Source organism: Salmo salar, chromosome ssa01 (assembly GCF_905237065.1).
Source record: "Salmo salar chromosome ssa01, Ssal_v3.1, whole genome shotgun sequence".
Classification (NCBI taxonomy): Eukaryota; Metazoa; Chordata; class Actinopteri; order Salmoniformes; family Salmonidae; genus Salmo; species Salmo salar.
The window spans coordinates 139,648,987-139,667,194 of NC_059442.1; the positions used below are offsets into that span (position 1 = coordinate 139,648,987).

The 18,208-nt window shown below is 41.5% G+C and overlaps 1 protein-coding gene and 1 long non-coding RNA gene across 2 annotated transcripts in view; one reads left to right on the forward strand and one right to left on the reverse strand.

Annotated features, from left to right (window-relative positions):
- The window catches only part of LOC106565751 (BMP/retinoic acid-inducible neural-specific protein 1), a 168,126-nt gene extending 150,686 nt beyond the window's left edge, over positions 1 to 17,440 (forward strand). Inside the window, exons 7-8 of the mRNA XM_014133232.2 lie at positions 4,492 to 4,714; positions 14,117 to 17,440. Of these exons, the coding sequence (XP_013988707.1) occupies positions 4,492 to 4,714; positions 14,117 to 15,257 (1,364 nt within the window). The 3' untranslated portion in view covers positions 15,258 to 17,440. The remainder of the gene's footprint in view (positions 1 to 4,491; positions 4,715 to 14,116) is intronic.
- Positions 1 to 18,208, reverse strand: part of LOC106565761 (uncharacterized) — a 35,938-nt gene that overhangs the window by 2,131 nt on the left and 15,599 nt on the right. The window lies entirely within an intron of this gene.

Here is an 18,208-nt window from a genome sequence, read left to right on the forward strand (position 1 = left end):
AAAAAAAGAAACATCCCTTTTTCCGGACCCTGTCTTTTAAAGATAATTAGTAAAAATCCAAATAACTTCACAGATCTTCATTGTAAAGGGTTTAAACACTGTTTTCCATGCTTGTTCAATGAACCATAAACAATTAATGAACATGCACCTGTGGAACGGTCGTTAAGACACTAACAGCTTACAGACGGTAGGCAATTAAGGTCACAGTTATGAAAACTTAGGACACTAAAGAGGCCTTTCTACTCACTCTGAAAAACACAAAAAGAAAGATGCTGAGGGTGCCTGCTCCTCTGCGTGAATGTGCCATATGCATGCTGCAAGGAGGCATGAGGACTGCAGATGTGGCCAGGGCAATAAATTGCAATGTCCGTACTGTGAGACGCCTAAGACAGCGCTACAGGGAGACAGGACGGACAGCTGATTGTCCTCGCAGTGGCAGACCACGTGTAACAACACCTGCACAGGATCGGTACATCTGAACATCAGACCTGTGGGACAGGTACAGGATGGCAACAACAACAACTGCCCGAGTTACACCGGGAACGCACAATCCCTCCATCAGTGATCAGACTGTTCGCAATAGGCTGAGAGAGGCAGGACTGAGGGCTTTTAGGCCTGTCATAAGGCAGGTCCTCACCAGACATCACCAGCAACAACGTCGCCTATGAGCACAAACCCACCTTCGCTGGACCAGACAGGACTGGAAAAAAGTGCTCTTCACTGACGAGTGACGATTTTGTCTCACCAGGGGTGATGGTCGGATTCACGTTTATCGTTAACCTCTATGGGCTCAACAGCCAGTGTAATCCCGTGGCGCGATATTCAAATACCTCAAAAATGCAAAAACTTCAATTTTTCAAACGTATGACTATTTTACACCATTTTAAAGACAAGATTCTCGTTAATCTAACCACACTGTCCGATTTCAAAAAGGCTTTACAACGAAAGCAAAACATTAGATTATGTCAGCAGAGTACCCAGCCAGAAATAATCAGACACACATTTTTCAAGCTAGCATATAATGTCACATAAACCCAAACCACAGCTAAATGCATCCCTAACCTTTGATGATCTTCATCAGATGACAACCCTAGGACATTATGTTATACAATACATGCATGTTTTGTTCAATCAAGTTCATATTTATATCAAAAACCAGTTTTTTACATTAGCATGTGACTAGCATGTGACTAGCATTCCGACCGAACACTGCCGGTGAATTTACTAAATTACTCACGATAAACGTTCACAAAAAACATAACAATTATTTTAAGAATTATAGATACAGAACTCCTCTATGCACTCGATATGTCCGATTTTAAAATAGCTTTTCGGTGAAAGCACATTTTGCAATATTCTAAGTAGATAGCCCGGCATCACGGGCTAGCTATTTAGACACCCAGCAAGTTTAGCACTCACCAAAGTCAGATTTACTATCAGAAAAATGTTATTACCTTTGGTGTTCTTCGTCAGAATGCACTCCCAGGACTTCTACTTCAATAACAAATGTTGGTTTGGTCCCAAATAATCCATTGTTATATCCAAATAGCGGCGTTTTGTTCGTGCGTTCAAGACACTATCCGAAAGGGTAAATAAGGGTGACGAGCATGGCGCATTTCGTGACAAAAAAATTCTAAATATTCCATTACCGTACTTCGAAGCATGTCAACCGCTGTTTAAAATCAATTTTTATGCCATTTTTCTCGTAAAAAAGCGATAATATTCCGACCGGGAAATTGTTTTTTATTACAAAGAGAGTGAAAGTAAAAGCATGCTATCCCCTCATGCACGAGCCTCAGTCTAATGGCCCTCTGATAGAGCACTTGCCAAACGCGCTAATGTGTTTCAGCCTGGGGATGGAATTACATCGTTCAGCTTTTTCCCGCCTTCTGAGAGCACATGGGAGCCGTAGGAAGTGTCACGTCATGCCAGAGATCCCCTGTATTTGTTAGAGATGATCAAGGAGGGCAAGAAATGGTCAGACAGGCCACTTCCTGTAAGGAATCTTCTCAGGTTTTGGCCTGCCAAATGAGTTCTGTTATACTCACAGACACCATTCAAACAGTTTTAGAAACTTTAGGGTGTTTTCTATCCAAAGCCAATAATTATATGCATATTGTAGTTACTGGGCAGAAGTAGTAACCAGATTAAATCGGGTACGTTTTTTATCCGGCCGTGCAAATACTGACCCCTAGCCCCAACAGGTTAAAGGAATAAGTGTTACACCGAGGCCTGTACTCTGGAGCGGGATTGATTTGGAGGTGGAGGATCCATCATGGTCTGGGGTGGTGTGTCACAGCATCATCAGACTGAGCTTGTTGTCATGGCAGGCAATCTCAATATAGTGCGTTACAGGGAAGACATCCTCCTCCCTCATGTGGTACCCTTCCTGCAGGCTCATCCTGACATGACCCTCCAGCATGACAATGCCACCAGCCATACTGCTCGTTCTGTGCGTGATTTTCTGCAAGACAGGAATGTCAGCGTTCTGCCATGGCCAGCGAAGAGCCCGGATCTCAATCCCATTGAGCATGTCTGGGACCTGTTGGATCGGAGGGTGAGGGTTAGGGCCATTCCCCTCAGAAATGTCTGGGATCTTGCAGGTGCCTTGGTGGAAGAGTGGGGTAACATCTCACAGCAAGAACTGGCAAATCTGGTGCAGTCCATGAGGAGGAGATGCACTGCAGTAGTTAATGCAGCTGGTGGCCACACCAGATACTGACTGTTACTTTTGATTTTGACCCCCCCTGTGGAACATGTTCAGTTTATGTCTCAGTTGTTGAATCTTGTTATGTTCATACAACTATTTACAAATTATAAGTTTGCTGAAAATTAACATAGTTGACAGTGAGAGGACGTTTATTTTTGTGCTGAGTGTATTATTAAAAAACTTGAGTGTCTCCCTTGATCCTAAGTCCTGGCAGAGTTGTGCAGACTCAGGGCAACTGAGCTTTGGAGGAGTATGCAGATTTAAAGAGGAGTCTGTAACTTGCTTTCTAATGATGATGATGATCTTTTCGTCAAAGAAGTTCATGAATTTATCACTGCTGAAGTGAAAGCCATCCTCTCTTAGGGAATGCTGCTTTTTAGTTAGCTTTGCGACAGTATCAAAAATACATTTAGGATTGTTCTTATTTTCCTCAATTAAGTTGGAAAAATAGGATGATGGAGCAGCAGTGAGGGCTCTTTGATACTACACGGTACTGTCTTCCGTCACTGGTTTCCGTCTCTGGAGAGGCCAGTTATGACTGTACTGTAGGAACGTTTGCATATGGACCTCAGCTAGGCTTTAATGGCCGATCTGTCATTCAGTAGAACAGAAGCGGGTCTTTACAGCATCCAATATCCACAGAAAACAGTGGTATAATGGTATATCCACTAACAGTAAGCTCTAAATTCATACTGTCAGCTGGTTTTTATCGGGAGTGTCTGCATTTTACGCGAGTCACCTTCTACACCTTCTATGATAACTTCTTGGAGCCAATCTGCAATAAAGTGGGGATGAATAATTCAAGGGCCCATTGGAACAGCTTCTGTTTTAGAAAAAGTCTCCAGGAGTTAATCGTAACAGTCAATTCTCTACCACCTCAGCCAGGTTTCACTAAGCACACCGCAGGCTAAATGTGTGTGAGGATATATTGTCAGTCAGATAGGGAAGCCACACACCATGCAATCAGTACAGCCTCCTGCATGAACCAAAGGGTGAAACGATAACTTCTGTTGATACAGCTTGCAAAATAGAACATGTGCCCTTGAAAACAGATGTCATCATTATAAAACCGTTACAATCAAAACGCTATCTGCATTGTTTCAGTTGGAGAAACCCTATCAACAAACCACCATATTCCAAATGCCTAGCGAATGACCCACATTGCTGACAGTTATTTCTGTCCAAACACTCAGTCACATCACCGAGCATCCCCTGTCTCATCCCCTACTGATCAAGTCAGAATAGTGAAGTACAGAGAAGGCTGGTTACTCCCAAAGGGAATCGCTCAGTATCCACCTGACAGGGTTCGTACTTATATTTTATTAACAAGTAATAAAAGGAGCCAAATAAAACCTGACAGCCATACATATATATATTTATATATTATAGAGGACACACAAAATGAGTTTGAGTCGCTCAAGGTCATTGGCTGCAATGCATCCACTGAAGAGATTTCTAAGGTGAAGTGCCTACAGTATCAGCTAATAGACATTTTTAAAACAAGGGTAGAAAACGGTGGATTCATATTCATCGAGAGTATTTTAGTTTGAGCAGATGTATCAACATGATAAATGCCAATGGTATTTTGAGAGCTTAATTCAAGGCATGTAATGCATCATGATGCCACTTAAGCTTCAGTTGAAACCCATAGAGAAAAAATACTTGAGAACTGAAAGAAAAGATGACTGACCCAAGATTGCACTGACAACAGACAGTCTTTGTCTGTTTCCCTCAATATCTCTTACTCACCCTCCCTCCCTCCCTCTCTCTCCCTCCTCCAGATGAGTTTAAGTCGTTCCTGAAGAGGCTGCCCTCCACCCACTTCCTGCCGGTCAGCAGTGTCCACCTCCTGTGGGGCAGTGACTGGGACCTGCAGGCCCGCTACCGCCTGCTCCAGAGCTCCCTGGAGACCCAGAGGCTCAAGATCCAGCGCACCGCCCGCAAGCTCTTTGGCCTCAGCATCCGCTGCCACCACAACCCCAACCACCAGATGCCTAGGGAGAGGTGGGTCTCAGAAGCAGTAAAAAGGCATTATGTAACCCTTATAATACTGCATTGTTTTGGATAATATAGCATTTTGATGCTGATGTTGTGGAACACGGTACCACTCAAGGGTGTTTTCACATATAGTCAGAGATAAACTGCAACATAGGTAGAGGTAGCGGAGTTTCAGTATTTTATTTCAGTGCTGCCTGTTGAAGTACTGTATGTGAATACTGTATGTGATGCATTTTGACTTTGAATTTGCTGGCTGTTATAGTTTTCTGTCCATGAAATCATGTAAACACCCACTGAACCCCAGTCCTACCTAGTATTTCACTATTTAGGATGAAAGATTATCTAACCGTGGGGGATCTCTGGACAGGTCAGTGCACAATGTGCCATCACCTACTGTGACTACAGACAGCACGCGTTGATACAGACATGGCACTGTGCTATGCTGTCTGAAATGGAGTCATTCATTCCACCCCAAAATATACCAGACAACATGAACTGAAATAACACACTAAATGCTTGACGTTAAAATATCCCAAAATGTTACTGCTTGGATGAATGTCAATATACAAATAGATAGAGAAAATCCACAAAATGTATGTTTTTGTGGTTAAGGAACAAGCAGCTGTCAACTGTCACTCAGGTTGAAGGAATACACCCACGCTCGGATGCATGCTTTGGCAAAGGGTTTGTTCGAAGGGTTTATCAAAGCAGTGCACACTCTTTGCTCGGCAGAGCACACATCAAGGATGCCTGATGGCACTGTGAAGAGAAACTGTTTGTTTATTTGTTTGTGTGTGTGTGTGTGTGTGTGTGTGTGTGTGTGTGTGTGTGTGTGTGTGTGTGTGTGTGTGTGTGTGTGTGTGTGTGTGTGTGTGTGTGTGAGTGAATTATTGTGTGTCTGTGTGTGTATGTGTGTGTGTTTATGTGTGAGTGAATGATTGTGTGCCTGTGTGTGTGTATGTATGCATGTGCGCATGCATCCGTGGAAGTGAGAGATGCACTGTGTCAATAGGCATAATTTCCTTCAGACCAGTAGCCACATCCATGTTTCTCTTTGATACCAACAATAGAGCATAAACTAGACATAGTGATACTACTGTTTGTATCATGTTTTCTCTGGAGACATACAGTACAGAGGGCTGATATGATAAATTAGTCCCTTGCTGTTGGGCTTAGTTCATATACATAAGGAACAGGTTTAACTATTCATTTTATATTCAAGCACACATATTATCAGGTAGGTGTCATAGGCGTTGATGAACGGTGACCAAAATGCAGCGGGTATAGTGCTCATCTTTCTTCTTTATTTGAAAGAACACTCAAAACAAAATAAACAGACGACGAAACAGTTCCATAAGGCATACAGGCTATACAGAAAACAACGACCCACAAAAACACAGGAAAAAACAGGCTGCCTAAGTATGGCTTTCAATCAGAGACAACGAGAAACGCCTGCCTCTGATTGGAAACCATACTCAGCCAAACATGGACAATAAACATAGAAATAGAAAACTAGAACCAAAATCCCCTAGAACCAAAAAAAAACAAAACACACAAAACAAACACCACCTGCCACGCCCTGACCATACTACAATTACAAATGACCCCTTTACTGGTCAGGACGTGACAGTAGGCTGTGTACTCCCACAGCTTTTAGGATAAGTTAAGGTGATATCTTATTTTGAATTTCATCTATATCTGTGTGCAATATAGTGCAATGCAACTCTATTTAAAAAGCACACAAATCCACACCAGCACCAGTACATCCAGCACTAGTAGTAGCAGCAGTAGACCTTGTTGTCCTGCTGCTCAGAATTGAACTGAGGGCCCAGCCTCTCTGGTGGCATGGCCTTTGCCCTGAAGGGCCGAGTTGGAGAGAGAAAAGACTGCCTGTTACCACCAAGCAAGCCCTTCTACTGATCTACTGCCCACTGACGGGACTCAAGTCTATAATAATAGGGAGCAAGGCTGCTGTAGTCCCCCTCGGACTCCGGTAGTGGAGAGCCTTGGACAACTGCAGTAACAATATTAGCCCAGTCTCTCCAGGTTTGGAGGAGGTTTCTCCACAGTTTGACCCTACTGTGGAAGGCTACTTGGCTCCAGACCTGCAGTGGGAAACCCAGGGAGGACTTTGATGGTTGTGGCTTGACTTCTGTCTGCTCCCTATAGTCTAATTAATAACGTCTTAAGGATCTGACCCTTTTTTTCAATTTTCGCCTAAAATGACATAACCAATCTAACTGCCTGTAGCTCAGGACCTGAAGCAAGGATATGCATATTTTTGATAGCATTTGAAAGGAAACACTTTGAAGTTTGTGGAAATGTGAAATGAATGTAGGGGAATATAGCACATTAGATCTGGTAAAAGATAATATAAAGAAAAAACATACGTCTTTGAAATGCAAGAGAAAGGCCAATATATGACTTAGGAATCTAGGCAGAATGTAGATTTTGGCCACTCGATGGCAACAGTGTATGTGCAGTTTTAGACTAATCCAATGAACCATTGCATTTCTGTTCAAAATGTTGTATCAAGACTGCCCAAATGTGCCTAACTGGGTTATTAATACATTTTCAAGTTCATAACTGTGCACTCTCCTCAAACAATGACATAGTATTCTTTCACTGTAATAGCTACTGTAATTTGGACAGTGAAGTTAAATTAACAAGAATTTAAGCTTTCTGCCCATATCAGATATGTCTATGTCCTGGGAAATGTTCTTGTTACTTACAACCTCATGCTAATCTGTGGTGGTTAATTTCTGTATTATCAAATGAGGAGAGACAAACTTGTCACACAGGTCAGAGTTATACTTAAACTACATCTTTAATAATAAGAGCTTTGCAATAGCAATGACTTTCAACGATGCACCATTTCTAATGAACCGTTGAGAGTGATAAAACAAAAGTTCAAAGATCTTTTATAGCCAAGATACACGCCTCTCAACCTACATGACGAACAACAGATACATAGAATGGTCACAAGGTTAAGATTTGTATGAAAGATATCTATAATACATAGCAGACAGCAACTGCTGTGTCAACAGTCTTCATTGTATAGACCAGTGTCTGGTCCTCCTACTCCAAACTGGAACCATCTCACCCTGGTACGGTATAGCACAAAAACATTGTCTCATGTTCTCTGGAATGCTCTTTAGGTTTTATCACCCAAAGACATCGTAAATCTCCTCTGTCAGTGTTATCTCATAGAGGCCCATCCTCAGTAGAACACACACTCAATAGTTAACAGAATACTCTATTTTGTCGAATAAAACAACCATTATAATGCAATACAAGCATTATAACATAATCTTGCAATTTCCATGACAAATCACATTAGCCTACCGTCCCGCGGAGGGGACACTGATCCTGTAGAGGTTTTAAATCTCTACCAATAATCACGTTACACAATCCACAGGCAATCTACAGGCATAGCTGGACCGTACCCTTTTAAACATTGATGGTGTTTTTGCAGGGATAATGAGTGGAATATTCAAAGCAGCAAAGAGTAGAGCCTCATCGTTGGTTTCTTTTTAGCATGCTGTGGTACTGGATGTACTGCAGAACGAGGATCATGAGATTTTGTGTTTTACTGTGAGCCACTACGTTTTTCCTGGTCAGATCACATGGTCAAGAAAGACTCCTGGCCCTATGCATAAACAAATGACAATACAACCATGAGCCATGTGCGTAAGTTATATTTTCATAGGTTTAAGCTTGAGCTACAGTGTAGGATGGTGTCACGCTTATTTAAGCTTGGTTGCCATTTCATGGACACATACGCCATATCTCTAAGATAAATGTGTTATTCCATCAAAGAACCGACTGTAATTAAATGAGCAACTAAAGCGTGGCGTCCGTCTCTACATATGAAAGGCCTCAGATAAGTCTCTGTCCCTCAGTGATGGCTAGCTCTAATTGCAGTAATTTGTCATTTAAGTCATTTAGCAGACGCTCTTATCAAAAGCAACTTACAATATTGAGTGCATGCATTTCCATACTGGGCCACTGTGGGACTCGAACCCACAACGCTGGTATCATAAGCGCCAGTTTCTACCAACTGAGCCACACGGGACCTCATCAGCCTGGAGCTGTTAGACTGGAGGTAGAATGAGCTCACATTAGAAAAACATGAGATGTGTTACGAGGTAAAAACAATATGTTTTTAATGGTGACCAATATCAAATAGCATAACTCCCGACCAAGTAATCGATATCTGTGTCTATGTATCAAAGTAATTATCCTTAGACAGACTTTAGCATGTTTACCGATTTGACTGTACTCTATATATTAATTAGCAATATTTGTTATTGACTTTGACAGGGTTATGGATGTTAAGATACTTTTGATCATGTAGTGTATGTGGACACCTGCTCGTAGAACATCTACTTCCAAAATCATGGGCATTAATATGGAGTTGGTCCTCCTATGCTCTTGTAACAGCCTCCACTCTTCTGGGAAGGCTTTCCACTAGATGTTGGAACATTGCTGCGGGGACTTGCTTCCATTCAGCCACAAGAACATTAGTAAGGTCGGACACTGATGTTGAGCGATTAGGCCTGGCTCACAGTTGGTGTTCCAATTCATCCCAAAGGTATTCAATGGGGTGAGGTCAGGGCTCTGTGCAGGCCAGTCAAGTTCTTCCATACCGATCTTGACAAACCATTTCTGTATAGACCTCACTTTGTGCATGGGGGCATTGTCATGCTGAAACAGGAAAGGGCTTTCCACAAAATCATCTAAAATGTCATTGTATGCTCTAGCGTTAAGATTTCCCCTCATAGGAACTAAGGGGCCTAGTCTGAACCATGAAAAACAGCCCCAGACCATTATTCCTCCTCCTCCAAAATGTACAGTTGGCACTATGAATTTGGGCAGGTAGCATTCTCCTGATATCCGCCAAACCCAGATTTGTTCATCAGATTGCCAGATGGTGAAGCGTGATTCATCACACCAGAGAACGCGTTTCCATTGCTCCAGAGTCCAATGGCGGTGAGCTTTACATCACTCCAGCCGACGCTTGGCATTGCGCATGGTGATTTTAGGCTTGTGTGCGGCTGATCGGCCACAGAAAACCATTTCATGAAGCTCCCGAAGAATAGTTATTGTGCTGGCGTTGCTTCCAAAGGCAGTTTGGAACTCAGTACCGAGTGTTGCAACCGAGGAAAGACCATTTTTACTTGCTACACGCTTCAACACTTGGTGGTCCCGTTCTGTGAGCTTGTGTGGCCTACCACTTTGCGGATGAGCCGTTGTTGCTCATAGACGTTTCCACTTTACAATAACAGCACTTCTAGTTGACCGGGCAGCTCTAGCAGGGCAGAAATTTGACAAACTGACTAGTTGGACAGGTGGCATCCTATGACGGTGCTATGTTGAAAGTCACTGAGCTCTTCAGTAAGGACATTCTACTGCCAATGTTTGTCTATGGAGATTGCATGGCTGGGTGCTCGATTTTATACACCTGTCAGCAACGGGTGTGGCTGAAATAGCCAAATCCACTAATTTGAAGGGGTGTCCATATACTTTTGTATATGTAGTGCATGTCTGGTACAATAACTCCCTTACATAAGAACTTCTATCAGTAATGAAATCACAGGGTATTTTTGTCCTCCAATGTAATGCACCAATAGGAAAATTATCTAATTCAATCATCAGTATCGTGAAATATATATCCCTCTCTGTATCTGTCTTTCTCTCTGTATGCTGTACCTCCCGCTCTCTTGTAGTTCTCTTATTTTATCCTTCTCTCTTTCTTCTTCACTCATTCCCCCACACAGAAGGGGACTTGTGAGCTGTCTGATGCCCCATTACAAACACTGAGATTGTGCTGTGATTCGCGAAAACAAACAGTGTTCATTCCCACTAATTTCCAACTCATCCCCTGTGGCAAACTCAACCCAGTCACTTGGGAATGAATAAGGAAAAATACAACTACCAGCATGATGCTCTCAAGGGAGGAAGGGGAGGATCATCCTCCCAGTGAATTTCATAAAAATAAAAATAGTGAAACATTAAAAAGTAAACTTTTTTAAATAAAAATATACTAAATATATTCACATAACCAAATAATTGATTAAAACAAACTGTTTTGCATTGAGGGTCCACAGTAGACTCAACAGTACTCTATAGGGTAGCACAATGGTGTAGCCAGAGGACAGCTAGTTTCCGTCCTCCTCTGGGTATATTTATTTCAATACAAAACCTATGAGGCTCATGGTTGTCGCCCCCTTCCATAGAATTACACAGTAATTATGACGAGTTCCGGAGGATGTTTTCCAACCTATCAGAGCTCTTGCAGCATGAACTGACATGTTGTCCACCCAATCAAAGTATCAGAGAATGAATCTAGTACTGAAAGCATAAGCTACAGTTAGCTAGCACTGCAGTACATGAAATGTGGTTAGTAGTTGACTCAAAGAAAGAGAAAGACAAAAATTGAACAGTTTTGAACAAATTAATTTCTTCAAAAATAAAGGAGAAGCAAGAGAGAGATTTATTTTGTTGCATTTGTTTCACTTTCACTTACTTAGCTAGCAAATGCAGCTAGCTAGTTTAGCCTACTCAAACATCTGCCTCAAACAGAGAGGGATGTTAAGTTAGCTAGCTGGCTAAGGCTATCCAACACTGGAACTTTTCCATGTCAAGGTAAGCTTTTGGTTGTTTTAATTTATTGCCACTGGGGCATGACGGTGTAACTGGCTGTACACTATAATGCAAGATTGTATCAAATAGCTATGTTGACTCTGAGTTAGCAGATATGGTGACAACAATGTAGGATGTGTATAGCGTTTAGTGGTTATGATATGAAGGCTTGGCAAGGTTTTTTAGCCTGGTCAAAGATAGCTGTTGTGTTGTGCACTGAACTTCACAAGCGAAGGGAAAAGGTGAGAGGAGGACAGCGCGTAGATGTGAGAAGGAATCATACAACGAGCAAAGTGATCATGCTGTTTGTATGTGGCTGCTATGAAAGTGAACTGTGTGTGGGCTATCAGGGGTGTATTCATTGTGACAAATTCTGTTGAAAAACATTTCTTAAAGGGAAGCAAACGGAATGAAACGGGGATAAACAAATTTGTCCAATAGAAACTCTTGTTTGCAACTGTTTGGACTAATGAATACACCCTAGATCAGCTAGTAGATGCAGGCAAGACTGTACAATGTGGTATTGAATGTGTCACTGTCTGTCACTTTGATTTCTCAAATTTTTCTCTCGACCTATTCACCTACATTGTAAACTTTAATTTGTAGCCTAAATTGTAGCAACCTCATGATGGGTATAGAGAAAATGTGAGAATCGTGTAGTAGCATGAACTTATTGATGTTACATTGAGCTGGGTGAATGGAAAATGAATGACAGTCGTCCAATATCCTGTAATAGAAATAAGGCCATGCTCCCCCCCAAAAAACCTCCACCGTAATCTTAAACGGCACTGACCACACACACACAAAACTCCAGTTATTGACAATGAATTCAAGGGGGATATATAGAATAATATGAGTATGCCTGCCTCTCGTATGTAAATTAATAGATAATAAAACTAATAGGAATGGTTCAATCTTTGTGGCGTAAACGTCCGCAAAATCTTTTAAATGTATTTCGTTTTTTCATTTGTGATAACACATAGAATCCGTAGATTATGCAGCAAAATATTTCTCAATAGTCCAATAAGTACCTGAGTGCAGGGAAAAGGAGGACTAGGGCCTTATACCTCAAGTTTTGCGTCAATGCCAGAGGACTACACTCTTAGAAGAAAAGGGTCGTCCCCATAGGAGAACCCTTTTTGATTCCAAGGAGAACCCTTTTGGGTTCCATGTAGAACCCTCTGTGGAAAGGGTTCTACATGGAACCCAAAACAGTTATACCGGGAACCAAAAATGGTTCTTCAAAGGGTTCTCCTATGGGGACAGTCAAAGAAGCCTTTTAGTTTCTCAATATAAGCTTTTTTTCTTAGTGTATTGTGTTCTCTGAAGCTTTGGAGACAAGTTTGTCAAAATGGTGTTCTGTACAGTTTATACTTGCTACAAACATCATTGAAAACCTGTCTATAAGTTTTGTCTGTCAACTTTGTTTGTTTAGTCATGGTACATTTATCAATCTCTTCTGTGAAACATTCAAGATTCCTCTCAAGATTCAAGATGCTCTTACATGAGCACTGGAACCTATTTTTCATTCCAACACAATGGCCATTGGCTTTGTCTTTATGTCCTGTAGAGATAAGAGTGGGATGAATTTGTGGCCGTCAACAAATGCATTACTTTCTCAAAGTGCATAGTAGGGTCAATGTTGCGGGACATGCAATCAGCCTTGTCTTTGTTATTTCACAATGTTACTCTTATCCTTGGATACTCCTCAGTTAAGGGGAACACAAAGAGAAAGGGACTTTTATCAGGGTTGGACTGAAAATATATGCAGACATTTTGAAGACTGCCTTATAAGTACATCTGCTTTTTGTCAGTTTAATCAGTGTTCACAAAGTAATGGATTCAGGTTGATGCAAGAATTGCTAAGTAAAGACACTGCAAAGATGAAAATGTTCAATGGATTAAAATATATTTTCTCAGATCTGAACTTAATTTGTTCAGAATCAGTGCTAACTCAAAGTAAAACTTTCCAATCATGTATCCATACAGCTAAAGCAGTTTTCACTTTTTGGAATCTGTCTGATTATAATTGTACATGAATCCTCAAATCCTCATATCCTTCAACCTTTCACATCCCAGAGGAGAAAAAGTAGTTTGAGTCTGTAGAGTGTTTCCTCTCTCCCCTTCCCATGCCCTACCCATGGTTCATTTTGGGATGGCTTGGGGCTCCCTGGCTTTTCAAGCACTAGGTCATCCGTCGTCGTTACCATGCCGGTTCATTAGCATATCAGGCTAACCTTTAGCTCATCCTCTCAATCCTCTCCTAGAAATCAGGATTCTGGATTCACCCTCATCTCACAGTCTCCCAGTAGAGCATTTCAGTACTGTCAAGTTGACAGAAAGGGATGCCTGAGGGAGAATAAGAGACACGGTTTGCATAGGAAATAATGCTGCCATCCCACATGAAGGAAATAAAGGAACTCCGTCTTTGAGGAATACATTATCCCCTCCACTGACTACACCCTTACAAACAGTACCAGGCTGTGGCAGTGACAGTGGAATTTAATCCTCAGACTTTAACACTGAGTTTGTGCTTGCTAAACAGTCATTAATATTGGTGCATTTGTTTTATCCCTGTATCTCCCCTCCCCATTGTTGTATTTTCCCTGTCGCTCACTCTGGCTCTGACACTTTCTTTCTTTCTCTTTCTTTCTTTCTTTCTTTCTTTCTTTCTTTCTTTCTTTCTTTCTTTCTTTCTTTCTTTCTTTCTTTCTTTCTTTCTCTCTTTCTCTCTTTCTCTCTTTCTCTCTATCCATTCTCCAGGTCTGTGATGCAGTGGCTAAACAGGGTCCAGTCCTTCCTCTACTGCAATGAGAATGGTTTCTGGGGGACCTTCCTGGAGAGCCAGAGGACGTGCGTTTGCCACACGGGTGTCACCCTATGCCAGAGACCCATCCCATGTATCATTGGGGGCAACAACAGCTGTGCCATGTGCAGCCTGGCCAACATCTCGCAGTGTGGCTCCTGCAATAAGGGCTACAAGCTGTACAGAGGTCGCTGTGAGCCCCAGAACGTGGACTCTGAGCGCAGCGAGCAGTTCATCAGCTTCGAGACCGACCTGGACTTCCAGGACCTGGAGCTCAAGTACTTGCTCCAGAAGATGGACTCGCGTCTCTACATCCACACCACCTTCATAAGCAACGAGATCCGCCTGGAGACATTCTTCGACCCACGGTGGCGCAAGCGCATGTCCCTGACCCTGAAGAGCAACAAGAACCGGATGGACTACCTCCACATGATCAACGGGCTGTCCATGAAGATCTGCCAGATGCGCAACAGCAGCATCGACCCCCTGTTCTTTGTTTACGTTAACCCGTTCAGTGGCAGCCACTCGGAGGGTTGGAGCATGCCCTTTGGCGAGCACGGCTACCCGCGCTGGGAGAAAACAAGGCTGGGGAACTCCCAGTGCTTCAACTGGACCCTGCTGCTAGGCAACCAGTGGAAGACGTTCTTTGAGACGGTGCACATCTACCTACGAAGCCGAGCCAAGGTGCCCACCGGGCTGCGCAACGATACGGGCCACGGTCCCGTCGACTTGTCCGATCCCAACAAGCGCCAGATCTACATCAAGATCTCTGACATCCAGGTGTTTGGCTACAGCCTGCGCTTCAACGCTGACCTGCTCCGCAGCGCCGTGCAGCAGGTGAACCAGTCGTACACACAGGGGACCCAGTTTTACTCCTCCTCCTCTGTCATGCTCTTGCTACTGGACATTAGGGAGCGGATTAACCGCCTGGCCCCTCCAGTGGCACCCGGGAAACCCCAGCTGGACCTGTTTTCCTGTATGCTGAAGCACAGGCTCAAGCTGAACAACAGCGAGATGATCCGGGTCAACCACGCCTTGGACATGTACAACACAGAGATACTGAAACAATCAGATCACCTGACTACCAAACTCTGCTGAGATACAGTAAACAAACAAACAAACAAACAAAAAGAAGAGCAAACAGAATATTCCTTTTTATTTAGTTTTCTCTTTTTTTTTCTTTTTGGACCTTTTTGTTCTGCCTTTTGATGTAATATTAACAACTTTGTAAGTGTAATTGTTAAAGAGAACTCCAAAATATTGATGAAGCCTTTTAGTTGGATAAAGAAGAAGATTCATGGAAACCACGTTAAAGACTGTACCATATTTGTCCCAGCATGTCTGTCATTTCCTAAAATAGCATAAAAAGGGAATAAGAAAAAAATGTATCCATCTTCTGGTGACAAAGAGGCCTTTATTTTACTCTAAGGGAACAAAGGTGATATCTGAAACTGCCATTCTTTACTAAGTTAAACCTTTTTAGTCACATTAGGGCAGACCAGATATCATGCTTTTATTTCAGTGAATATGCTTTATCAACAAACAAAATATTACAAATATGTAAAAGGACAGTTTAATACAGTATGAAGGCATTTATACATTTTAAGGGTTAAATAACCTAGCAAACTGTAAGCTGTAAGCGTTAGCTATATATTCTCTTTGAAAAATTGATAATCCATGACAAGTCTGCATACCGTTCTTTGTGTAGTAAGGTATAAGGCAGCGGATAGTCATTTCATGTCAAATAACGGAAGCCAGCTGTTTATATACTGTATGTGTATACCTTTATTTCGCCTGATGCTTATTGATGTTCGTTAATTGAATGTGTCATTTGAGAGTGAGTGAATCCAGTCAAAGCTAAAACTTGTCTTTAGGCGCTACCTCCCATGATTGAAATTCTACCTGCATTTCTCATGAGGTGGTTTCTTCTGGTGCCTGAGTATAATATTGTGGTCTGAAGATGAACAATCAATGCTATTTCGTACAGCTTTGCAAAACGTACACCTTGTGACTGCTGATGTGTCAAGCTTTACGGCACATGGATAATTCACGGACATCTGCAACAGACACCATAAAAGCCATACATTTCCCTGAGTACACATAAGACATGGAAAGCCCCCAATACATTTTTCAAAAACATGAAAAATATCCCATTTGTGTTTTTTATGTTGTTGTTATTTTTCCCCCAATTAATTTAAAATGGAGGATAGCACAGTGGACAGAGAGAGTATATTCTGTGGGATTATGGGATGACATTGTAATGTCATTGGATTTCTGTTAAATAGAGTGAACCCAGATGAGAAACAGATGAGAAATATAAAAGCTTCAAATACTTCTGTTGATTTTAATCTTTATTTTCTTAATGCCACGTTGGATCTTAACTTTCTAACGACCATGCAAAACAGATTTTAACCCTCAGAAACAAGGTTGTTTAATATTTCTAGTCATACTTTATTGAAAGCACCGGCATGAAATATGTTTATAGCTATATATAGCTACAGAATTGAACATAATGTCAAACGTCATACTATCTCAGAAGTATCAAAGAACACTACCTATATTATTATTAAGTGCCTGTTACCTATCCCTTTCAAATACTTAGAGGGAAATTGCTCTTAGTTTAGTTACAGTACAAACATTACAATACAAGATAGATATTCAAAGGAATTTAGCAACTCAGACCACATCAATGCAGATCTGTCGCTCATCTCAGCCTGAGATACATGTTTTCTACCTAAAGGCCGGCTGGTTTGTGGGAAGATGAACCATCAGTAAGAGAGTCTCCATTTCCTGACACTGTCTCTCCTATGTACATTATACCTGTAAATAGAAACTTTGTGTTGGAATAGTTATAACATCAAAGACAACATGAATTATAGTCATTTCAAGAGAACAAAAGAGGCCATTATTACTGAGAATAACTACAATTACTGTTGGTGTACCTTGCACAAATTACAATTACACTCCATTCTCAAGTTATTTACTTCATTATGAATCTCAGAGAGGGATGGTAATTTCTGACTGTTTTGATCAAAGTATATGAAATATACAATATGAAATTAGTTCGTTTTGACCACTGCATACATGAAACAAGCACACATTAGCTCTATCAGCATAACATCACTGCAATGTTCCATGGATACATTTGATTGAAGATACAGCTCCTAATACCTTGCATATGTAATTTTTGCTGTTATGTTGAAATCATTATATCAGCTTATTTCAAATGAATGTTTCATATAATAATCTATTTCTCATTAAAAGGCTATATTTAATAAGAAGAGCAATGTTTGTCTTTACCGCAACACTGGACAGTAGTCACAATAGATGGTATATAGTCAAGGTTGTAATTTCTGTCATTGGACATTGCTTTGTTTACATAGAAAAATGCCATGCATTTTGCTTTCAATGAGGCCCAGACCAACCCTATAAAGTAAATGTTCATGTAAACCGAGAGACAACGCCAGCAGTGTGATTTAGCATTTATTTCTTTATTCAAAAACTTCCTATTTAGATTCTCACAACAACACCCACACAGCACCACATTCAACCTTTGTTGTACTGCTTGTTGTGATGTAACTGTAATTTAGCATTTGAAGGTAACATTTTTGATGGGATCGGTGGATGATTTCTAAAATATGTTCCAGTGAGATATGCAGTACAGTAAAATAATCCTTATCACTGTGAAATGCCTCTCCTAAACATTACATTTCCCTTTGTTATGTATCCTAAAGGTTGGTTTACCGCCAGCTCTTCAGTCACTCACCTCACCGTAGGTAGCGGTCAGTATTTGTGCTTGTACAGCATTTATCAAATCAGCTTATGAGTCATCTCTACAGTACAAACTACACACACTTCACCCATACATCAATTGCAGGGGACTGTGAGAAACTCTAAAAGGCCTTACTGTTCATATATCTTTGCAGCCCTCCCATGGCCAAAATGGGTGCTTACACCAGGACCAGAGCAGAACAGAATGGTCATGTCCTCTGTGTCTGTCAATATGCTTTTCCTGATGACTACCATGGTACTCTCACGCCACGGGCTGA